Source organism: Corvus moneduloides, chromosome Z (genome assembly GCF_009650955.1).
Source record: "Corvus moneduloides isolate bCorMon1 chromosome Z, bCorMon1.pri, whole genome shotgun sequence".
In the NCBI taxonomy this organism is placed as follows: domain Eukaryota; kingdom Metazoa; phylum Chordata; class Aves; order Passeriformes; family Corvidae; genus Corvus; species Corvus moneduloides.
The window spans coordinates 7,301,247-7,320,968 of record NC_045511.1 but is presented as its reverse complement, the minus strand read 5'-3'; the positions used below and the strand labels follow the sequence as shown (position 1 = coordinate 7,320,968).

At 42.4% G+C, this 19,722-nt stretch overlaps 1 protein-coding gene and 1 long non-coding RNA gene across 3 annotated transcripts in view; one reads left to right on the top strand and one right to left on the bottom strand.

Moving 5' to 3' along the window:
• PLPP1 (phospholipid phosphatase 1) overlaps positions 1 to 10,578 on the bottom strand; it is a 62,263-nt gene extending 51,685 nt beyond the window's left edge. For both annotated transcript variants that reach the window (XM_032096457.1, XM_032096458.1), the window contains exon 1: positions 10,427 to 10,578. In XM_032096457.1, coding sequence (XP_031952348.1) covers positions 10,427 to 10,484 — 58 coding nt within the window. In that variant the 5' untranslated portion in view covers positions 10,485 to 10,578. The remainder of the gene's footprint in view (positions 1 to 10,426) is intronic.
• On the top strand, positions 9,699 to 13,881 carry LOC116437997. Its single transcript, XR_004237556.1, has 2 exons — positions 9,699 to 10,025; positions 13,721 to 13,881. It is a non-coding gene; the product is annotated as an uncharacterized LOC116437997 (long non-coding RNA).
• The last annotated feature ends 5,841 nt before the right edge of the window (positions 13,882 to 19,722 follow it).

The window sequence follows — 19,722 nt, the reverse complement described above, 5'->3', positions numbered from 1 at the left end:
AAAAGATACTGCTGCTGCAGAAAAGGAGACTGGCTGAAATTCTTTTTCTATGAACAGTCAAGAGAAAGAATCAACACTTTTTAAGACAGAAGGTTCTGTGAATACAAAAAACTACCAAGAGGAAGAAGAGATTAAAATAATGAGAAAGCGTTTAAACTTTTGATAACTAGAGACAAGGGATGTACAAGAAAAAAAATCAGTGCACTATTTATTTGCAGTAGTTGAGATAAGTGGATAGCCCACAATTTACCTCCTAGCCACTTTAAAGAACTTTATCTTACTTTTCTACACTAAGGAATGTGAAGAATTTCTAATACCAGCAAACTGATTGTTCTGATAATGCCAGAAGCTGTGATAGGCTTCAGGAAACAGGATACACGTATTTAAAAGCATGAACAACATTCTAATACCTCCTACTATTATACTTGCAACTTTATGCTACTTACATTTTTATTTGTCCTCTGATCTATGACTTGGCCAGCAGAGAAGCCAGATCAGCAACTGAGCAAGTTCCTCACCACTTTTTGTTATGCCAGGCAAGGGTGATGGAGGCAGGAAGCAAAAGCAACCCTCCTCTGAACTGGAACAGCCTCAACACAAGCATGCATTTTCTAGTCCAGTCATTTACTAAGACAGAACGACATCATATTCCAGTTTCTCTGCATTCAAGAGTTTACTACAGGGGAACACTAGTTCAGTTATCTATAGACCCAACTCATTCGAACAGGTCAAAACATTTGTTTAAAAATATTAGCACGGACAAGTGTATTGTCCCTTATAATAATATTTCAGTCAAAAAAAATGGACTTTTACAAGCACTAAGTACATGTTACTCTAAAACCCATGCAATTGTCTCTCCTGGGAGTGCTTAGAGAAGCGCAAATGTAAATTAAAAAAATGCAGAAGCAAGTCAGTAATATATCCTATCCCGCTCTATTACTTAGAGAAATATACACCAGACAAGTGAGTCAACTGCAGGTCACAAGCAAAAGCTGTGCCCTGGGCACTGCTCAAGGACAAGGGAAGGCTGAAGCTGGCCCAGGGATGGACACACCTGGAAGTCGTTAGCAGCTCACCCAGTGTGGCAGAGGCCAACTGCACCATTACTGACAGATTGAAAACACTGAAGACCTCCGGAGGAACAGTTAAAAGTCACCAGGGGGACAAAGGCAAGGGATGGAACAGGAGACATCAGCAATTCTTTGCACTGCAGTGCTGCTCATGGGGCGGGAAAAAATCTAACTGGCTGCAGCCAGAGTAAACAACGGTAACTTCCCCCACTATAACCCCTCGTGTAGGGGAAATTATATATTTCATCACTGCTTGCATTATGTGCTCAGCATTACATTCAGTTAAAGGCTTTAATGGTACTATATAGAGAATTAAAAATAATGTACATGCCCCCAAAGAGGTCGATTTGTGCACACAATCTACCTAAATCACTGAGCTTACAGACCAGGAGAGCCACAGCCAAAGAAACAGAACTGACAAGGTCAGCTGCTGGCAAGACAGGGAAGGATTTACTTTAATTTTTTAATGTAGGTGACACCAACTTTGAATGTTATTCAAGACTACTGCTCTTTTAATCTCCAGAAGTTGCAACTATTTTCCCGTTTTAATCTTTGTTTTGTGGGAGTGCACAACAGGAGGCTTTCAGAGTATTTCACCTATAACTACACACCCTAACTTGAAATACCATTCAGTCTCTAGAAATATAATAGGCAATTAGTTGTCAGGAACGTAAATGCTCATTTTCCAGTGAGTCCTACAAGCATAGCAGCGTTTTATTTAAACAGTCTTTAACGAAGTCAGCAGTGCTACAGAGGGACTCAGAATTTCCATGACATTGTATACCCTGTCATACACCACGACGTCACTTTACACTGTACACACTGCTGCATGCCACCATGTTTACGAGAACAGAACTTAATTTTTCATGTTAGACTTAAGTTTGTAGTGTCTAATGGTACATTGTAAGAACAAACTCTGTAGAAAGCTCAATATAAACAGATTTTAAAAGAAAAAGTGACCAATATACTCTTGAGCTATCAGAACAGTTTTGTTTTGTACAGATTCAGGAGACTGCCCAAAAAGTCCATTACTTAAGAATTTGGAAAAATATTTATACAAAATCGCTCTTGATACTTGAATACAATGAATAATGCCATAGCATAGAAAGTCTTAAAATACTTAGAGTAGGTGCTGCTTCCCATTTGTAGTAGAAGTTATCAGCATTAGGTTTGTGATCTCAGTTTCTGTGTACATCATTTTCTGGTGTTGATGACTAGACTCTTACATTTAAAGAAGAGATGGGAAGAATGAAAAGAGTCTGCAAGCAGAAACGGTGACCTGACTTCCATTCCCAGGATCTCCACTAGTGTTAGACCCAACCATCACACTATCTTAGAGAATTTTAACTGAGTACTAGTACTGCAGCACAGGCTCACCTAACAACACAAAATTGAAGCCTTGATTTCTATGCATCAGCAAAAACCTACAAAAAACTCACCCAAAGGAACACTAAGAAAAGCAGACACTGACTAAAATAATGACTAAGATGATTTTTGGAATTTAATAGAGAGTAGTTTCTGACTATTTGACTGGCTCAATCCCACTGCCTGCCTTCTGTACCTCTTAAGGGCCATGTATGCTCCCCATTAGCTTGCTGCACATCAGTTTTCCCTGGTTATAATTAGCGTTTTATTCTCTCAGGTCTCTCCACCACCAGCTTCCAAACCACCCCTTCAGCTTAAGGTAAGCAAAGTTCACTGCCCTTCCATGCCTCAAAACAAGGCAGACAAATTTAGATATGTGTTCCTTACCATCCCAGTGGTCCAGTTTCAGAAAATATTGCACCTATTGCTTAGTTTCAGTGACTCAGTAATCTAAGACTTTCTGCAACAGAACTAAGTTAAATGGACAAAAATGCACTAATATTAAATTGAGGTAAAAATGTCACCTTATTCTAAGAGATTGAGAAGCCACCCAACATGAGAAAATTTTGATACATAATTCCTTCTATATTAAGGCAAAAATTGAGTATAATTTCTCCTTGGTACAGTTTCCTCCTTTCCCAGGAAAGGGATCACATAAAAAATTGTGATCCTTCTTCTATACCAGGCATGGCTAGGTAACAAATTGAAGCTACTTTTTGAGATCCAAGAAAACCCCACATAGCTCCTCTGAAACCTGCATATTTAGCAGAGGCAGACAGAGGAGAGGAGGCACTAAAATCTAGGCTATGTCTAGCAAAATCCACTGCTTCATCAACAGCACCACAGAAATAAGGGTGTACTGATATGGCTCATCCATACCTTTGGTTTCATTTAACAGCATCTGGTTGAGAGACATTCCAAGATGCATGTCCTGACCTGACAGACACCTGTTTTTTAAACAAAATTTTTTAAAAACCCTTCATTTTTCTGTTGCCTAATATCAAAACACCATATCAATGGAGATGCTAAAACTAAACTGAAGTACAATACAAATAAAACTGAAGTGCCTTCACAAACTTCTGAGTCAGACTGCTTCTTGATCACAGCTTTTTCAAGATGAATCAGTTAAGTCTATAAGAGAGCAAGAGTAGCCTATTGTTGTACTGGTCATTTCCTCTAACTCAATATTATAACAGAACAAGAGTTTGATAAGTGCACCAGAAAGTTTCAACATTATCTTTCTGTATCATATTTTACTAAAGAAGCTTATTTGGCTCTATTTTTGGCTTCCATACAAACAAGCAGTCTTGATTTTAAAAGCTCTGTCTGACTGTATGAGAAGGATTAATGCACCAGAAAATCCAGCAAAAGTGGAGTCAAAAACACAATGCAGGTTTATCAACAGTTTTTAGTTCTATACCTTTGAGATCAGTCTCATAACTTGAAAAAGGAAAATTCCTCCCAGAAAGTGGGTCAACTCATTAGCAGTCAATTGTTAAACAATAAGAGGCGGCATCAGATCCTTAATATAAGCAGGATAATTGTTTTAGTTTTAAAATTGCAGGATTGAGCTATTCTGGCTGGAAAATCACTTATGAGTCTACTCACAGGCAGCACTGAGAGATCTATTGCTACAGCTGAAGTGAGTATCTGTTCTAGTGGAAGGTGCCACTATCCACGGCAGTGGGGGCTGGAACTACACGATCTTTAAGGTCCCTTCCAATACATTTTATGATTCTATGACTAGTGTTTCCTGATGCAGTGGCAATTATACAGTTAAAAAACAAAACAAAACAGTTTCCAAAAGTATCCTAAGGAAGTCCTGCTTCTTCAAAATAGCTTTAAATGGTTTTAATTTTTGTCATAAAACTAGCCGTTTGCTAGTCATCCATTATCAGAATTTCTGGTGTTTGCAGATTTTTCACTTGTTTCAATGAACTATTTACCTGAATAAAACCTAAGAACTATGAGCTTCTATTGCAGAATAGAGGATGAAGACAAGCACCCCCACCTAACTAAGCAGATCTAGTACTAAATCAAGCTCATTTTAAAGCCATACTTCCGTGGGTGACGTATCTTGCCAATAGGTTTCTATGTAATTCTGTTCAGCACTCTTTGTCGTTTTCCTCCATCCAAGGTGAGTTTGGTTTAATTCTCCTGGACTAATTCTGGAAAGAGGATTACCAGTTGTTTGGGACAGTAAATCTGAGTCAGTTGGCAGGCTACAAGGCTCAAGTTCTCTTCTCATTGGGTACTTTCAAGAGTTGGGTCACCTCTTTGTGCTACTTGCCTTCCACAGCTCCAACACAGTCACAGGCAGAGGATTATCACAGCTTTATCCCCTCATCAGCATCTGGTCAGCAACAGTGCTCCTACATAAAACTATGCAGTAGCAGGCAACCAGTACTCAACTCTTTTTTCCCCCCAGCAGGGCTGTGATTGTGCAGCCTTCAGACCAAGCTGCTTTCAGTCAGTATGAATTCATACTGCCCAACTCTTTAAAACCAGGAGGTGTGTTGCATCAGCTCAGTACAGCATAAACAAGCACTCAAGCAGTATGGAAGGGAGGGACAAATTCTTCTGCTATGAGAGATTAGCTATTTTATAAATTAATTGTAGTGTCATACTTAATTTTCTACAGAAAATGTTAGAAGCCCCTTCCCCTCCCATTCCATTACACAAAGGTCACCACCCTCATGTAAGAAAGCTGCAAGAGCCCTTCTGACTGTTTAAGGCTAAGGAAAAAAAACCACCAGGACTCAAGCAGCTGGTAAGGAACCCAAGAGCTGATAAGCATCTTGCTCTATTACGCCAAGAGAAAAGAATATAGTCCTGAGTTCAAGACTTGGCTCTTGGGAAGGCACTGGAAGGTGAACTAAGATTCACCCATTGCTGTAAAAAGTAAGTGCAAGAACTTCTGGTTTTGAGTCAGAAGTTTGTACAAGACACACTTTAACAGCAAAAGCTGGCAGAACAAGAACCAGACTGCTGACTTTGAATAGTATTCATTAACTAATTGAACTTTTACCTAAAGTTTCACTGCAGGTTTCTGATCAAGAGGGAGAGTCTCTGGTAGGGCATCTTTCTTCATGTGGGGGAAAACAAAAAGTGACTGCTGCAAAGAAGAAAGCACAGCAGAAGAGGAAAGATTTGCCCAGTTTCAGGTAACAGCTATGCTTCCAATTAACTGAGAGTGTCAGTTTAATGAGTACCATATCATGGTACTCATTATACTGGTGGATAGTGTCACTGAAGACAGACTGCTCTTTCACATGTACTTGTTACAGCTTTACAATGTATTCATGCACTAGAAAAAGTATTTAGCACCCACATGATGTGGAAAATAAGAAAGGTGACACATATGTCAGTGAGTCACGAATAATAGTGGAGGAGGTTTAATTTAAACTAGGGCAATCAGGAAGTGCTAACCCACACAGAAGGAGACTTCCCTGACTGAATAGCAATACCTTAATTGTCACTGAGACTTCAGCCTTCAGTGACGGCAAGAGTAAACACTCCCAAGAGAGAAGAAAGGCACTGAAAGCAAAAACACTGTGCGGGGTGTGCGCAGTGGTCCAGCCATTTAACCCCCAAAGGTCACACACTGCAAAAGCAAGCTCACTGAGTCCTATACACATGCATCTGCTGTTTAGCATGTTGTCCTGTATCATAAAATATTCCAAAAGTCTTTAAACAGTAACCTGAAAGTGATGTGAGCGTTTACTATTTCTGGGTTCAGTTTATATGTCCTTATGTTTGTGAAGGACTAGACGAAGTTTCTTGACAAAAGAAAATAAAAAAAAAAAAAATGTATAAATAAGACTGCCACAGTCTCACCTTCCCCACAGTCACAGGGTAGGACATGGTGAGAAGGAAAAAAGATTAAATCCCCACACAGCTACAAGTATATTCCACAGCAGTTTTAAACTTAACTAAGTAATTCTTTACTATTTCCAACATATTGCAGAAAAAATGAATCAGAACAGAAAGGGTTGAATTTTTAGAAGGCTTCAGTTTTTCTAGTCTTGGGTTGTACATATTCTTGCATTACACCAGCGATCAGATATTGACAAGTACACTCTCCAGTTACTTATAACAGCTTGTCAGTAATTGCAGAGTCAGGTAAGGACTAAAGATATAGAGCTGTGTTGTACTGCACCCCTGCACTCAAGTTAGGTATGAATTTCAACAAGTACAGACCAGATGAAAGTCATCCCAGAATTGTGACAGAGTGTTTTCCTTACGGCTCCAGTCACCTCTGCAGAGCTTACTTTAATCTGATTTTGTTTTTGTGAGAGTGATCTAAAGATAAATGCATTTAGCAGTTCTTCCACTGATTACAGGAATATTGCCATGCATTTCCCAACTTTGTTCTTTAATGCTGTTTACCTGCTGTAATGAAAAAAGAGCCTGATTTGCAATCAAACAATAGACCTCTAGGAGTGCCAAATAGTATATATATAGTGCTTAATGAAGACATCAGTTGCAAGCTAACTAATTAACCTATTCTAATAAACTTTTTTTTTTGCATGACAGTTTGCAAGTATAATAAACCATAAGGACCAAGCCTCAGTATCTATCTGTGAAAAATACTACTGTCTAGAATGCAAATCTCTGCCATGCTACATGAAATGTCTATCAGAAAACCCAGGAGTAACAGAAAAAAACTCAAGTAACAGAAGTATGAGAGAGAAAGAAATCCTGCAGTCCAGGCCACTCATGCTTTCCAGTGCCAGAAGCAGCTGTGTACCATCTATGGGAGTGCAGGGAGTAGGGGAGGTGCTGCCTGCAGCACTGCAGAGCTGCATGCGGACATGCAGCACACACACACCCAGCACTGCAGATCAGCACACAGGGAATGCAGATATAGCCTCCTCGCACTGTTTGAGGACAGGTACTGCAGAAACCTGTTAGATTACAGAATAGAAAGCTAGTTTAAGGCTGAAACACCGGTGTTATTTTCAGGAGAGAATTATCTTGCTGATAAGAGGGAAGGAGTTATTTTCTCGGGCACCAAAGACTGCTTTCCCTGAATTCTCCCTCCTTTAGTGGGTAAAAAGCCAGATGAGGGAGAGATCTTTCTTCAAGACAATTAAAAGAAACTTAGACTCAAGTTTCAGGCAACCAAACCGGTCTAATAATTTAATGGGGATGTTTTTTACCTCCTATTTTTTCCCCCTCTCCCCACCTGCTCTTCTTTGATGTCTTTCTTATTCTCTTACCTCAACTCCATCATAAGCATGTCACACCTTTCAGTAAACCCACCTAAATCACATATACAAAAAAAACCCAAAAAAACCCCACCAACAAAAAACCCCAACATAGTATAGCTCTTCTTCCCCTTCCCTTTCTTTTGAAAAACTTACGTTGGGAAAGTTGAAACTGCACAAAAATGGCTTGACTAGAACAGGAGCAAGTAAGTCAGACACACAGTCAGAATCACTTGTTTCCACTGCAGTGAGCTCATGGGTGTGTCAGATCAACTGCAACTTCAAGTGGTAAGCTCGGATATCACTTGAGTTTCAAGTCCAACATTACTGAGACAATGAAAATAATTTTTCTTCCCCATCTGCACTTACTTTGGGGAAGGTATAAACAGGAAAAAGAGGAGAGTAAAGCAAAGCTCTGTATCAAGTGACAAGAGTTAAGTTGGGGATTCTGAGTATGCTACTGCTACCCCTTTTTGTGGTAGCAGGGGCTACCACACCAAAATTGAGTGTTCAGCTGAAACCGGTCTTCATAGTTTTTAAACCTTCACTTCTGTTGGAGGCCTCATGGTCTCTGTAGTGGAGATACTAGGTATCATTTATCCATCCGAGCAAGTCACTTTATCTGGACAGTTACCTCCGTCATTTGAGCAGATACCAAAGTACACGAGCAGGGGAAAGGGCGGGGGGAAAGTGAGAGTTAAAGTCCACAATCAACTGGGACTATTGTTTTTACAGTAAAAAAATTAAATTAAACAGCCCATTAAACACAGGTAAGACCTATGTTCTTCTAAGGGCCTGTCTCAGCCACGTGAGAGTCAGCCAGAAGAGGAAGAGAACTTGGTCCTACATCCAGTATCTTTCCCATTCTGCAACTCAGCTAGAGTTTCACTGAAACCTGTAACTCAATGTGTTTAAAGTTGCAGGTGTCAGAGCACTTCATATTATGCACTGCCTGCATTTTTCAGACTACTAGTAGGAAGTAAACAAGCCTAGGGGAAAATAAAAAGTCTGGCAACCCTTCAGCACACTGAGGCACCAGATAAGTACATCTGTGATCCAAATGCTACGCAGTGTGAGAGGAAGAGAAGGGAAAGGTGTGTAAACTGATATTACACTGCGGAGCAAGGTCAAGGACCTACCTTCCCAGGTAATGACTTGAGGCAACAGTAGGGGGAAACCCTCATCCTTTCAGGTGGATGACCCTCAAGTTACATGCTTCTGCAGTCTTACTTTCAATATATTTTGCTTTCCTTGATTACTCAAGATGACTTATAATACGCCCATATGCTTCATACAGACCAAACCATAGGCATAGTGCAAATTTTTTGTCTAATTATAAAGATTTTATAATTACAATTATCCAGACAGACAAAACGGCTTCACTCACCATAAAGACAGCATGAAAGTTTAAGCCTCACAATACCGTAGCCCAATAAAACTCCTGATCTGAATAAAGATTGCTCTCAGTGGATTACATGGATCCACTATCATTTTGCAAAAGCTCTCTCTCCTATAACACGACCTCAGAGCAATGCATCATTCATTGTAATTTTGCTTTTTAATGGCATTTAACTACAGGTACCACTGCTATTTGAAGCATCCAGCAAGAGAAAAACGTTGTTCATTATGTTTATACTGATGCTACAAACAGCTTCAGCCAAGCAGGAGTTCATGAGCTAGGCCTGAACACTATCTACTGAACGTGGCAAGAAAGTACTTAGATTACTGAAGTACTGACATTATTTAAACAAGCTAACACCCAAAATTAGCACTTCCTAAGACCGACCAAGAAGTACATCTCCAGAGAGTAAAGACACTTCTCAGGCTCTCAATACCAAGAGGTGCCACTTCTTTACAAAGTGCACCTGCCTCTTCTTTGATCGATAACTGACATCACTGCCCTTTACACTGTATCATTAAACAAAAGGAGAGAGTTAATGCAAACTGGCAGGACGTTAAGAAGTTTCAACAAAGACTGAAATAGAAGTAACACTGGGAATGCGCTGATATTTGGGCTGGCCAAGCCAAGCATTGCAGCGCTGTGGCAGTGTGCTGTGGCTGTGTCGGTTCGACGCATGGCCATAACCGAGGCATCGCTCCTGCCCCGACACCCATCTCTCGCTGCTGCACACGGACAAGAGGGCGCAGACACCGTGTTCTAATGAATGCCCCATTTCACTTCCAGCCTACAGCTACAGCTCTAGTTCAGCGCCACTGACATCGCACTCAACCCAGCCTTACAGCGAATCCCTGCTCTGCTGCCGAGCACCACCGTGCCTCTGCAGGACCCTGGATGGATGAAGCGTGTTTCCGTGATGACGGTCCCTTCCAGGACAGCTTCCCGACCCACTGGGGATAACAAGCACATCCCAGGCTGCAGGTATCTCCCAGACATCCACCTCTCCAGCACTGACTTTTGCCACAACCAATTTTCATCTGACAGAGGAGGTTAGGGAAGGAAGAGTAAGGACGTAAGAAAGAAGTGGGAGTTACAGATGTCAGTGGATAAGCTGCAGCAGCTCCCTCCCCCCGGCGCTTTCCCGTCTCCTCCCGGCCCGCAGCAGCGACCAGATCCCCCCGTGCGGGCGCGGGGCGGGAGGCGGGGGAGCGGGCGAGGGGCGGCAGGCACGGCGGGGGCTGCGGGCCGGCCGGAGCCCCGCTCCGGGCGGTGCCGGCGCGGCGGGGAGGGGGAGGCGAGCATGCGGTAAGCGCAGTGCCGTGCAGGGGGAGAGCGGCGCCCCGGGGCCGGCTCCCCCCGGCCCTCCGCGGCCCCCGACCTACCCAGCAGCACGCAGAGCACGTCCAGCGCCACGAAGGGCAGCCGCGTTCTGTCAAACATGCTGGCGGCGCCCGGCGGCAGGCGCGGTGACAGCCTCGGCCCGAGGGGCGGGAGCGCGGCGGAGGCGGCAGGGAGGGGCTCCAGGCGAGGCGCTCCGAGGCAACGGCCCCCCCACGCTCCCAGCACCGCAAAGGAGCCGCCACCGCCCGCACTGCGCTACTGCCGCCGCCGCGGCCCCCTCGCGCCTTTAAGGCCGGGCGCGGGCGGCGGGGCAGGGAGGGAAGGGCGGGCGGCGGCGCCTCCTCGCTCCGCCCCTCAGGGACGCCCCGCCCGCGGCCTCCGCAGCCCGGCGCGCGCCGCCAAGCGCGCCGCGGTACGCCCCGCGCCGGGCCTGGGCCGCGCAGCGCCCCGGCAGCGAGCGCAGCCCCGCGGCGCACCGCGCACCGCCCGGGGAGCCTTGCCGCCGCCTGCCCTCACCTGCCGGCCCAGCCCGAGGCCACACGGGCCGTGGCTGGGATCTGGGAGGGAAGGGGTCGGTCCTCCGCGGAGAACACGGGGAAATTTATTATTACTATTATTATTATTATTATTATTATTACTACTACTACTACTACTATTACACAAGGAAAAAGCTGTTTCCACCTCTGGAATCACTGAATCCTCCAGGTCGGAAGGGACCACAGTGGGTCATTTGGTCCAACCTCCCTGCCCAAGCACCGAGGACAACCTGGCTCCTTCCTCTTGGCACCCACCCCTTTTAGATATTTACAGACATTGACGAGTCCCCCCTCTCTGTTGTCTCTCTCCTCTTAAAGCTGAACAGGCCCAGCTGTCTCAGTGTTTCCTCGTAAGAGTGATGCTCCAGTTCCCCAGTCCCCTTTGTTGCCCTCTGCTGGACCTGTTCCAGGAGCTCCACGTCTCTGTTGTGCTGAGCAGCCTACAACTAACACCCTGCTCCAGATGTGGCCTCACCAGGAGTGAGTAGAGGGGCTGGAAGACTGCTGGAAAATTGCAAAAAAATTACAAAACAGCTGGATGCAGAGTTTCAGCCCAACCCAACCCAAAGCAATCTTTTTCCTTGTTAAAAGCTTTTATTTGGAAAGAAGAAACTTACCAACACAAAGAAAATGTTTTCTGCATAACCACAGTTTTATTTTAGCACCATTAGCAACAAACCAGACAATTTTATTCACTAGTGTTGGGCACATACGTGTAGCTCCTGCTACAGAGCACATCTGTGTTTTGTTCAAGGCAATTGCAGATGGGATGAGTGGCACTTCCCACAATCACAGGACCAGGCATAAGCTTTTCAGTCATTTCTCATATATTCCACTCCCTAATTCTGTAAACAGCTTCACTTTGTACAATATCCTAACAGCTGAATAACAGGTTTGAGGGATCCACAAGAGGGACAAGTTCTTGAGGTGGAAGTGCCTCACTAAATATGCTGTATCTTCAACTATGCTGCCTAAAAAAGCACACAAAGTAGTTCCATATAGAATACATAAGCAAGCTCTACATAGCAGCCTATACAGGAGATCCCAATTTTATCTCAATGCCTAAGCATCATCCCACTACATGTCAAAATGGACAGTTCTAGATATTAAAACTACCCTTGATTTCTGTAAGTGTAGTATAAATTACAGAGCGCATTTTCCTGTGGAAGTGTTCTGGGATGGTTTCATGAAGGTAGAAATTCCTGTTGTTTTAAAATGCATGAAGTAATGGAACAAATTGGAGCACAACCTGGCAATGAGGAGAACTGGGCTTATCTTTGTGAGAACAGCTGCTGAAAGAAGTGTGCAATCTGCTCTTCTCCTCACAAAGCAGGAAATTGTACACAAGGTCTTAAATCAGGAGTAGATAACATCCCAAAAATTGAAAGATGTTAGAAAAAACAGATGACAAGCAATGCAGACATTTCATGCACAATTGCCATAAGTGCTTTCTTCAACCCAAAAGCATCAGGCTAATCTTGTTCAGGCTAAGCTGCAAACAGCCCCCCGATCCACACACACCCCTATGCAGTGAATTAGAGACCTGAGAGATTGCACTAATTTAAATGGATCTCTTCCCAGAAGAATGTAAGCAAGATAGTGATTACACTTAGAACACCTGGAAATTGGGTCGCAACACAGCATTCACTGACAGAAATTAATCATGCTTTATTGTCCTGCAGTTTCTACATCTCTGTTTCACCCTTGCGATGTAGCGTGCCTGAGGGAAGAGGTATCTTTGCAATCTTCTGCCAGAATTCAGGAAAGAAAGCAGTCACTGGCTCCTCTCCAAATTTTCCATTGCACAAGGGATATGAGCCTTGTTGTTGCAACCCTATTCCCACCACTTGGCTTGCTGTGTCTTGGAAATCCCCAGCTGAGCACAGTTTGGGGATGTGGGTAGCAGTGCACAGTTCCAGGTTCTCAGAAGGCTTTCCTGGGCCTTCTAATGTGGGCAGGTATTAAGCATGGAAGCATGCCAACCCAAGCACTTCCAGCCTGAAGTACTACTCAGATTAGCAAAACCCTACATTTGCACAAGGGCTGTGTTAGCATAAGTACTGGCATCTTCAGATATGTTGTTATTTCATACGAAAAGGATGTTTTGGTGTAAACTGAAGAGAGTGTAAAAAATCCAAAGCCTGCATACTTAAGTACCTTTAACAAAGAATATATGCAGTAGCAACAAAGCCCAGAGTGGCAGAAAGGGTAAACCGATGGTGCTTGATTAGAGAGCATCTGGAGCAATATGTTCCAGAGGAAATGGATGTTGGTTGATTACAAACACAAATAGAAATAACGTTCAGCATTAGTTGGAGGTTCAGGGTTTTTAACAATACAACACAAATCAGAGCCTCTGAGTTTCATTTTCTCCTGATACCGTGAGAGCTTTGTAGTATCTCTCAGCTTCATGGCATTTTTACTGTGTAGGCTTTGCTTGGTAGCTGTCCCTTACAACAAAGTGCTAACTACTGCCACTACTCTTAGCCACAGTGACCTTAGTGACCCAGCGAGATCAAGTCAGAGCCACTCATATACTTAACACAGTCTGTGCTAAAGAACATTTCTGGACACAAGTAAAAATTAAGGCAGCAGACAAAGCTCATAAATTACATCGTCTCATATCCCTTAAGGAGATTTACATGTTAAGTTAGTCTTAATATTCTAGAATTATAACTTCTTCTCTAGAATTTAGACTCTCCAAAATATCTTCCCCTCTCACCCATTCTCTTTTTTAGTATGGTTATTTAGTTGGTTGGTTGGTTTGTTTTTATAATGGTGTCTTTTTGTTTGTTTAAGGGAGAGCAGTGAGCAGCAGCAAACCCCAAGAACAAGTTGAAGCCCTGTTAATGTCTCGTCTTCTGTTTCCTCTACAAATTGTGACCTTCAGTGTTTCTACCAATCTTCTTAGAAGTTTTGTGTGTACAACGATTAAACTCTCAAGAAGTTTATCATCAGTCTCTAGTGGTACTTGTGTGATAATTAATTAGTACTGACCCAACAGGATTCTTAACTGCAATTAACATTCATACAGATCAGCAGCTTTAGTAAACGACGGGACTTTCCCAGGCTTGTTTCTCTGTAGCTTGTTCTGGGGTGGGAGTCAACAGCTCTGAATGAGCTGTTACCACTCAGGAAAGGGATGAGAGGGTTACTGTGGATAGTTCTGGGAAGCCATCCTCTGGGTGCTCAGAGAGAGAGCAACACTCCAACCATAGCACTGGGAATGCTATTAGGAAAGAGAGCAATCTGACAAATCTCATTAGGACACATTCCTGAATGCCAGCAATCCCACTTCAAAATGGGTAACTAGAAGCAGAGAAAGCACACAGTAAAGCAGAAAAGAAAGCAATTTTAGAACTTGTATACAACAGCTTCAATGTAGCAGAAATGGAACATGATATTTCAACATTTAAAGGGAATTATGGGATAGGAAAAGTCTATAAAGTACAGATCTAGAAAATCATTAAATATGTGGAGAACATTAAATGTGTAACAAGCATTCAGTATTTTATATCAGCTAAAAACTAGAGAGAACTTCTACAAGATGTCAGACAACAGGACGTTTTTACATGAGAATGTTGTGAAATGTTTTGCCTCAAGATGCTGTGGGGCACACAATTACAAAGGAGCAAAAAGGCTCTAGTGAATTCATAGAGGATAGGTCCACTGTTAAACAGTGGATCCTGGTTGTTTCAGAAACATCCCTACTTCTGATTTCCCACGTTTAGAAAGAACTGCTGGCAAACACAGCTCCTGTTTCTTAAACTCCCCCTCAACATCTGCTCCTGGGCACTGCTGCACAGTTTTTGGCTGGATGGACTTGATCTGAGTCAGGTCTTCATATGTTCAAAGCCCATCTGCGTGCACAGTGTAGCACTGCAAAATACATTAGTAATAGCAGAGATTAAAAAGTTCAGACATGTTCATAATGTTCCGTCAGTTTCAGACTCTGCAAGACTTTTGTGTGGCTATTTTGAATTTATCTGCCAAAACCCCACTCATGGAGTAAGGAGGACAAGGAGAAAAGTCCGCAAGATAACCCCCCTGAATTTGTCTTTCAGGATACAGGATTTGCCTCTAACAAAATTGCATACTCTGCTATAGGATAGTAGAGACCTGAACCTCTCAAGTCAGCTGAAACCCCTTGCACAGAATGTTTCAGGAAACAGAATTTAGACTCCACCAAAATATCTTAGCCTCATATGTCTTCTTTTGTTTGCTCTGGCCATTTATTTGTTTTCTTTCTTTTGCTTCTACATCTCATGTTTGTTTTGTTTTTAATAAGGGAGCTGTGATCAATAAAGAAAACATATATTTCTAATAAACAAAGCATGAGAAGTTTCCTGTCTTCTCTCTTTTAATTCTTTTTTCTTTAAATGCAGGTGACACTTTTTTGGGTAGTTCATCCCCATGTCTCTCTTGAACTATTCCCCAGAAGGTCCTGCTGTCAGGCTGATTTGAGATTGTCACCTACAGGCAAGTTCAGATACGTGAAGGGTTCTGCTCCCCCAGTTTTAGATCAAAGTTGTAGATCATTCCCACAATAGATCTGCTTTAGTAGAAAAGACAAGTTATTTATAAATATTAGCCACAGAAATAAAGAATCAAGCAGACCTCACCATACAGCATAATAACAAATCTAATATTCATGCCCATGTAATGAATGAAGATGCATGAAACCCCAAGTATGTAGTTTTGTTTATATTTAATGGTGTGTATCACACAGCCTCAGAGGATCATATAGCATATTCTAGAAAAAACACTTCAGGCTATGTCTACACAAGTTAATTAAGTGGGGCCAACACACACTGAACAGGTACTGGCACATGATGGTACTGTTTATAAGTTAGCTCACAAATGGTGTTGTTCAGAACTAACTACCACAGGCTGGGGAGCATTCCCTATGGCAGTTTTGCATGCAGCCATGCTATTTTGATAGGAAGAAAAAGCAGTTGTGTGGCCATCAGCTGTGCTCTACCAGTTGGCCTTAGGGCTGAGAAACTCTTCCTGTTTGCTCTTTATGGGATTTCATTATTTGTTTCAATTACAAATATTGCTCTGAAGCAGTAAGAGACTCTGAAAGAAAGAATGTCTCAAGGGCACCCACAAAATGTTCATGTCTGAGTGAAACTTTTATTAAAAAGGTCTTACAATTATTGCAAGTTGGAGTGATTTAAAGGCTGCAGAATTTGTGTCCTCTGGCTTCTGATTTCCCTTTTCGATCATGCTTTCCTGTCAAAACAATTAGCAAAACAGAAGTAACTCTGGCAGCAGCCATACATCTCAAGAGATGAACTTCAACATGGTAACCAGTTGCACAGTGAAGAATTTGCCCATGATGTTTTAAAGGCACCCAGTTTTGACCCATCACACACCTAAACTAGTAACTCAGCCTCCTGTGCCTGTTTCTGTGCATGTTTGGATACCCATATATCCATTTCAACAGATGGAAGAAGATAAGCTTGAAGGAAAATATGTGTCTTTGCAATTTTGTCCAGGTGTGCTTCACTGGCTGATCAAAGCTGTGCATTCAGATTGCAGCAGGTAAGGTGTCTGTTCCTGCTGCTTCTCCCTGTTTGGCAGCAGCAGTCCCACCCCTGACCTAACACTCTGTGCTTTAACCAGGCAGCAACCTGCATGGAAACCATTGCCAGGCAGTAGCCCCCAGTCTCGTAGCACTTGAGGATGGCCTGGATTACCAGTAGAAGTACCACTACAAGTACAGTATGGGAGTTGACAGAAGCAGAGAGATCCAAAAAGAGATACATCTAGGTATTTTTCCCAGCCTAATGCTTGTGCTGCTGCTAGGAGGATGAACCACCTGACTGCTGTCCTTCAGTGCCACACATCTTCATTTATATTGGAAAGTTTTCAGATTAGTGGTGGTCCCTTACCATATACACTTCCTAACACAGTGGATTGAGCCATTGCAATACTCCTAAGTCATATTCATCCACAACTCACTCTGAAGCTAAGGCCAAGACAAAATGACCAGAATGGTCATACGGAAACTTGTCTGTAGCAGACCTTTTGCAACACTATTAGTCACAGTGCTATGCTGTAACAGTTATCAACACTTGCTTTTGTTTCATCTCCACTTGTGATTTTCTTTCCTAGTGTCAGATCTGAAGAAATTTATTCACAAGTTTATAGCACTTAGTTGTTTTCTTAAGAAATAATAATTATATTGGATAAAATTAAAGCTTGGACACATTTCCCTTACTGAAATGTAGTTACTATAGCCTAGCACGTAAGTGATGGCAACTAAAAAAATTAATTATGAGGGGGCTCTGAAAGTGAAATAACTATAGACAAATTGTCACCAGAACCCTAAAACTGGAAGAATCAAGTAAAAAGGAAACCTGCTTCAGTACTGATTGTAGGGCATGTTTATTTCTGGTACATCTGAATTATTTTTAATGGAGCATGATTAGGGCCAGTTCCTGCTCAAAACACAATTAAGAGTGGAGGAGAATAGATCAACAGATTATTGCAACATTAATTATTTAGAATTCTTCCACAAAGCATTATGTGAAGATTTGGGTCCTAATACAATCATAATCTAATGGAAGCTTCTGCTTCTCCATCTTCTATAAAATAGTATTTGATTCCTTGAAATAGTCATCAGAGTTGAACACAAAAAGCCACAGCTGGAGCTGCTCCAACATACAGAGTGTTCAGTTACTGAAACCTTACACTTCCTCTTAGTTTGCATTCTACACCCTGAGCAAGAAACATGGGATTTCACTTTGCTGTCTTGTCTCTTTAGATGGGGTCACCCTCATGCCAACAGCGGATTCAGTGCCTTAAAGCACAAGTTGATGTCTCCTCTAATCTACTGGCAAAGCACAGAATGTCCAGATTATAATTACGCCCTGACCACTTGGTATTTACTTTTATTACACTAATACTGTGAGGCCCCAGTAAGATTGGAGCCAATTGTGCTATGTGCTGCACACACGCACAGCCACTGCCTGAAAGACTTCACAGAACAGGGTGAGAGAAAGAGTTATTTCCCACAGCAGCAAAAGGAGCCTTAATTTTGTTGCTGCTCTCCTTGAGGCATTAATCCCAAAAGAGAAGAGGAATAAACCTGTCTCAAATGAGTCATCTGAGCAGATGCAAGCATAAAAATATCCTCTTATCTCTTGTTTTATCTTCCCTTCCACATTGCTGCTTCTTTCCCAACTAGAATAATAACAAAATAAGAGTGAAGTCAGTCCTGGGCAGGGATGTTGTAGTGTCTGGAGCACCAGAAGCAGTGGAAGCAGGCAGGAGTCTCACTCGATGCACTCTGGCTCCTGTAGTCTGAGCAAGCACTTGGCAAAGGTGAGGAGAAGGATTATATCTGTCAGAATAACTTTTATGGGACCCAACTCTTCCAGGAATTGTTTAAAATCCACATAATGCTTCTGAGTGTTAATGCCTGTATTGGGACATTTGCATTAGCAGATAAATGTGCAAGAACACATGTTTCCAGACATCCGCCTAGTGACTGCACATCTGAGCAGTTTGCTGAAACTTAGTCTAAGGTCCGTGAGGTCCTTGGGCTCCTGAAATGATTTCCAAGGTTTGTAATAAATTGTGCTGCTGCAGGGTACCATGGTTAAGCAATTATCCCATGATAGAAACAATATGTGGTGCACTGCACTAAAACCAATCTATGTTATTTTAACTTTCCTGCCTTCGAAATCTTTCAGAAGGGAACACAGACGAGTTTCATACATACAGATGCTGTGAAAAAAAGATGAAAGCTTTTGTGATGATATCCCCAAATTATCACTTTCCCAGTACAAGACAAGTGGATAATACAATGCTGATCATTGTGCATTGTATTAGTAAGAAGTGAGGAAGAACAGTGTAGTTTAAGGCAAGGACACTTAGTAGATTTCTGCAGAGCCCTGGTTGAGTTGCTTACATTCCCCCAGCTAGATCCATAATTTTTTAGCCATGTCAGAGAAAGGAGGACTTGGAATGTGCAATGCCATGAGGTTAAGTGGTGGTGATGTCTGGGAAGGAGGGGTTCATCTTCAGGCACAAAAGGCATTGCAGTGTTGTTGAGTTCCCCTTCCTGGTGCACACACGGGATTGCAGGATTGCGTCAGAGTGTGAGTCAACAAAGAGGTGGACTTTCAGGGATTTTGGGCTTCAATGGGAATGCAAGCCATTAGCTAATGTACACCATGTGTTTTTCCCTTCTTTCAAGTGGAGAAAACAGTGCTCCTGTACTACAGGTAGGTACTGTGAAGATAAGTGTCACAGAAATGTCACAGATACTACTGTCATGGGTACAGATTCAGGGCACAGATTTAGCTTGTTCATTTGTCTAATGCTATTATTGCTGTTATTATTACTATTAAAACTATTAAATTCACAAATTATAATCTACTATCAGGCTACACACACATTACATACTTCATATGACTAAAGCAATTAAGACACATAAAAAGACCTTGCATTTGATAAAAATAGGCAAATGGGGAGTATCCCATCCCAGACACAGCAGCTGGAGAGGGTATATGCTGCAGTCATTCACTGTGAACATGAACTTTGTTCTTCTCAAGAGTTCATGAAGCTTGTGATAAATTAACTTATATTGGACCAGCCACAGCAGGCTGGCAGAAGTACCCAGGACTGAGCATGATTTTTATTACTCAGTAACCTGTACTCTTAAAAAAATGTAACCATGAATCAATGTGGTGTTTTACACTGTGTTTGTCTGCTTAACAAAATGTAAGAGGAAAGCTATAGGAAGAAGTGGGAGGTTGCCTAGTTAGAGCTTATAAAGGTCTATAAAA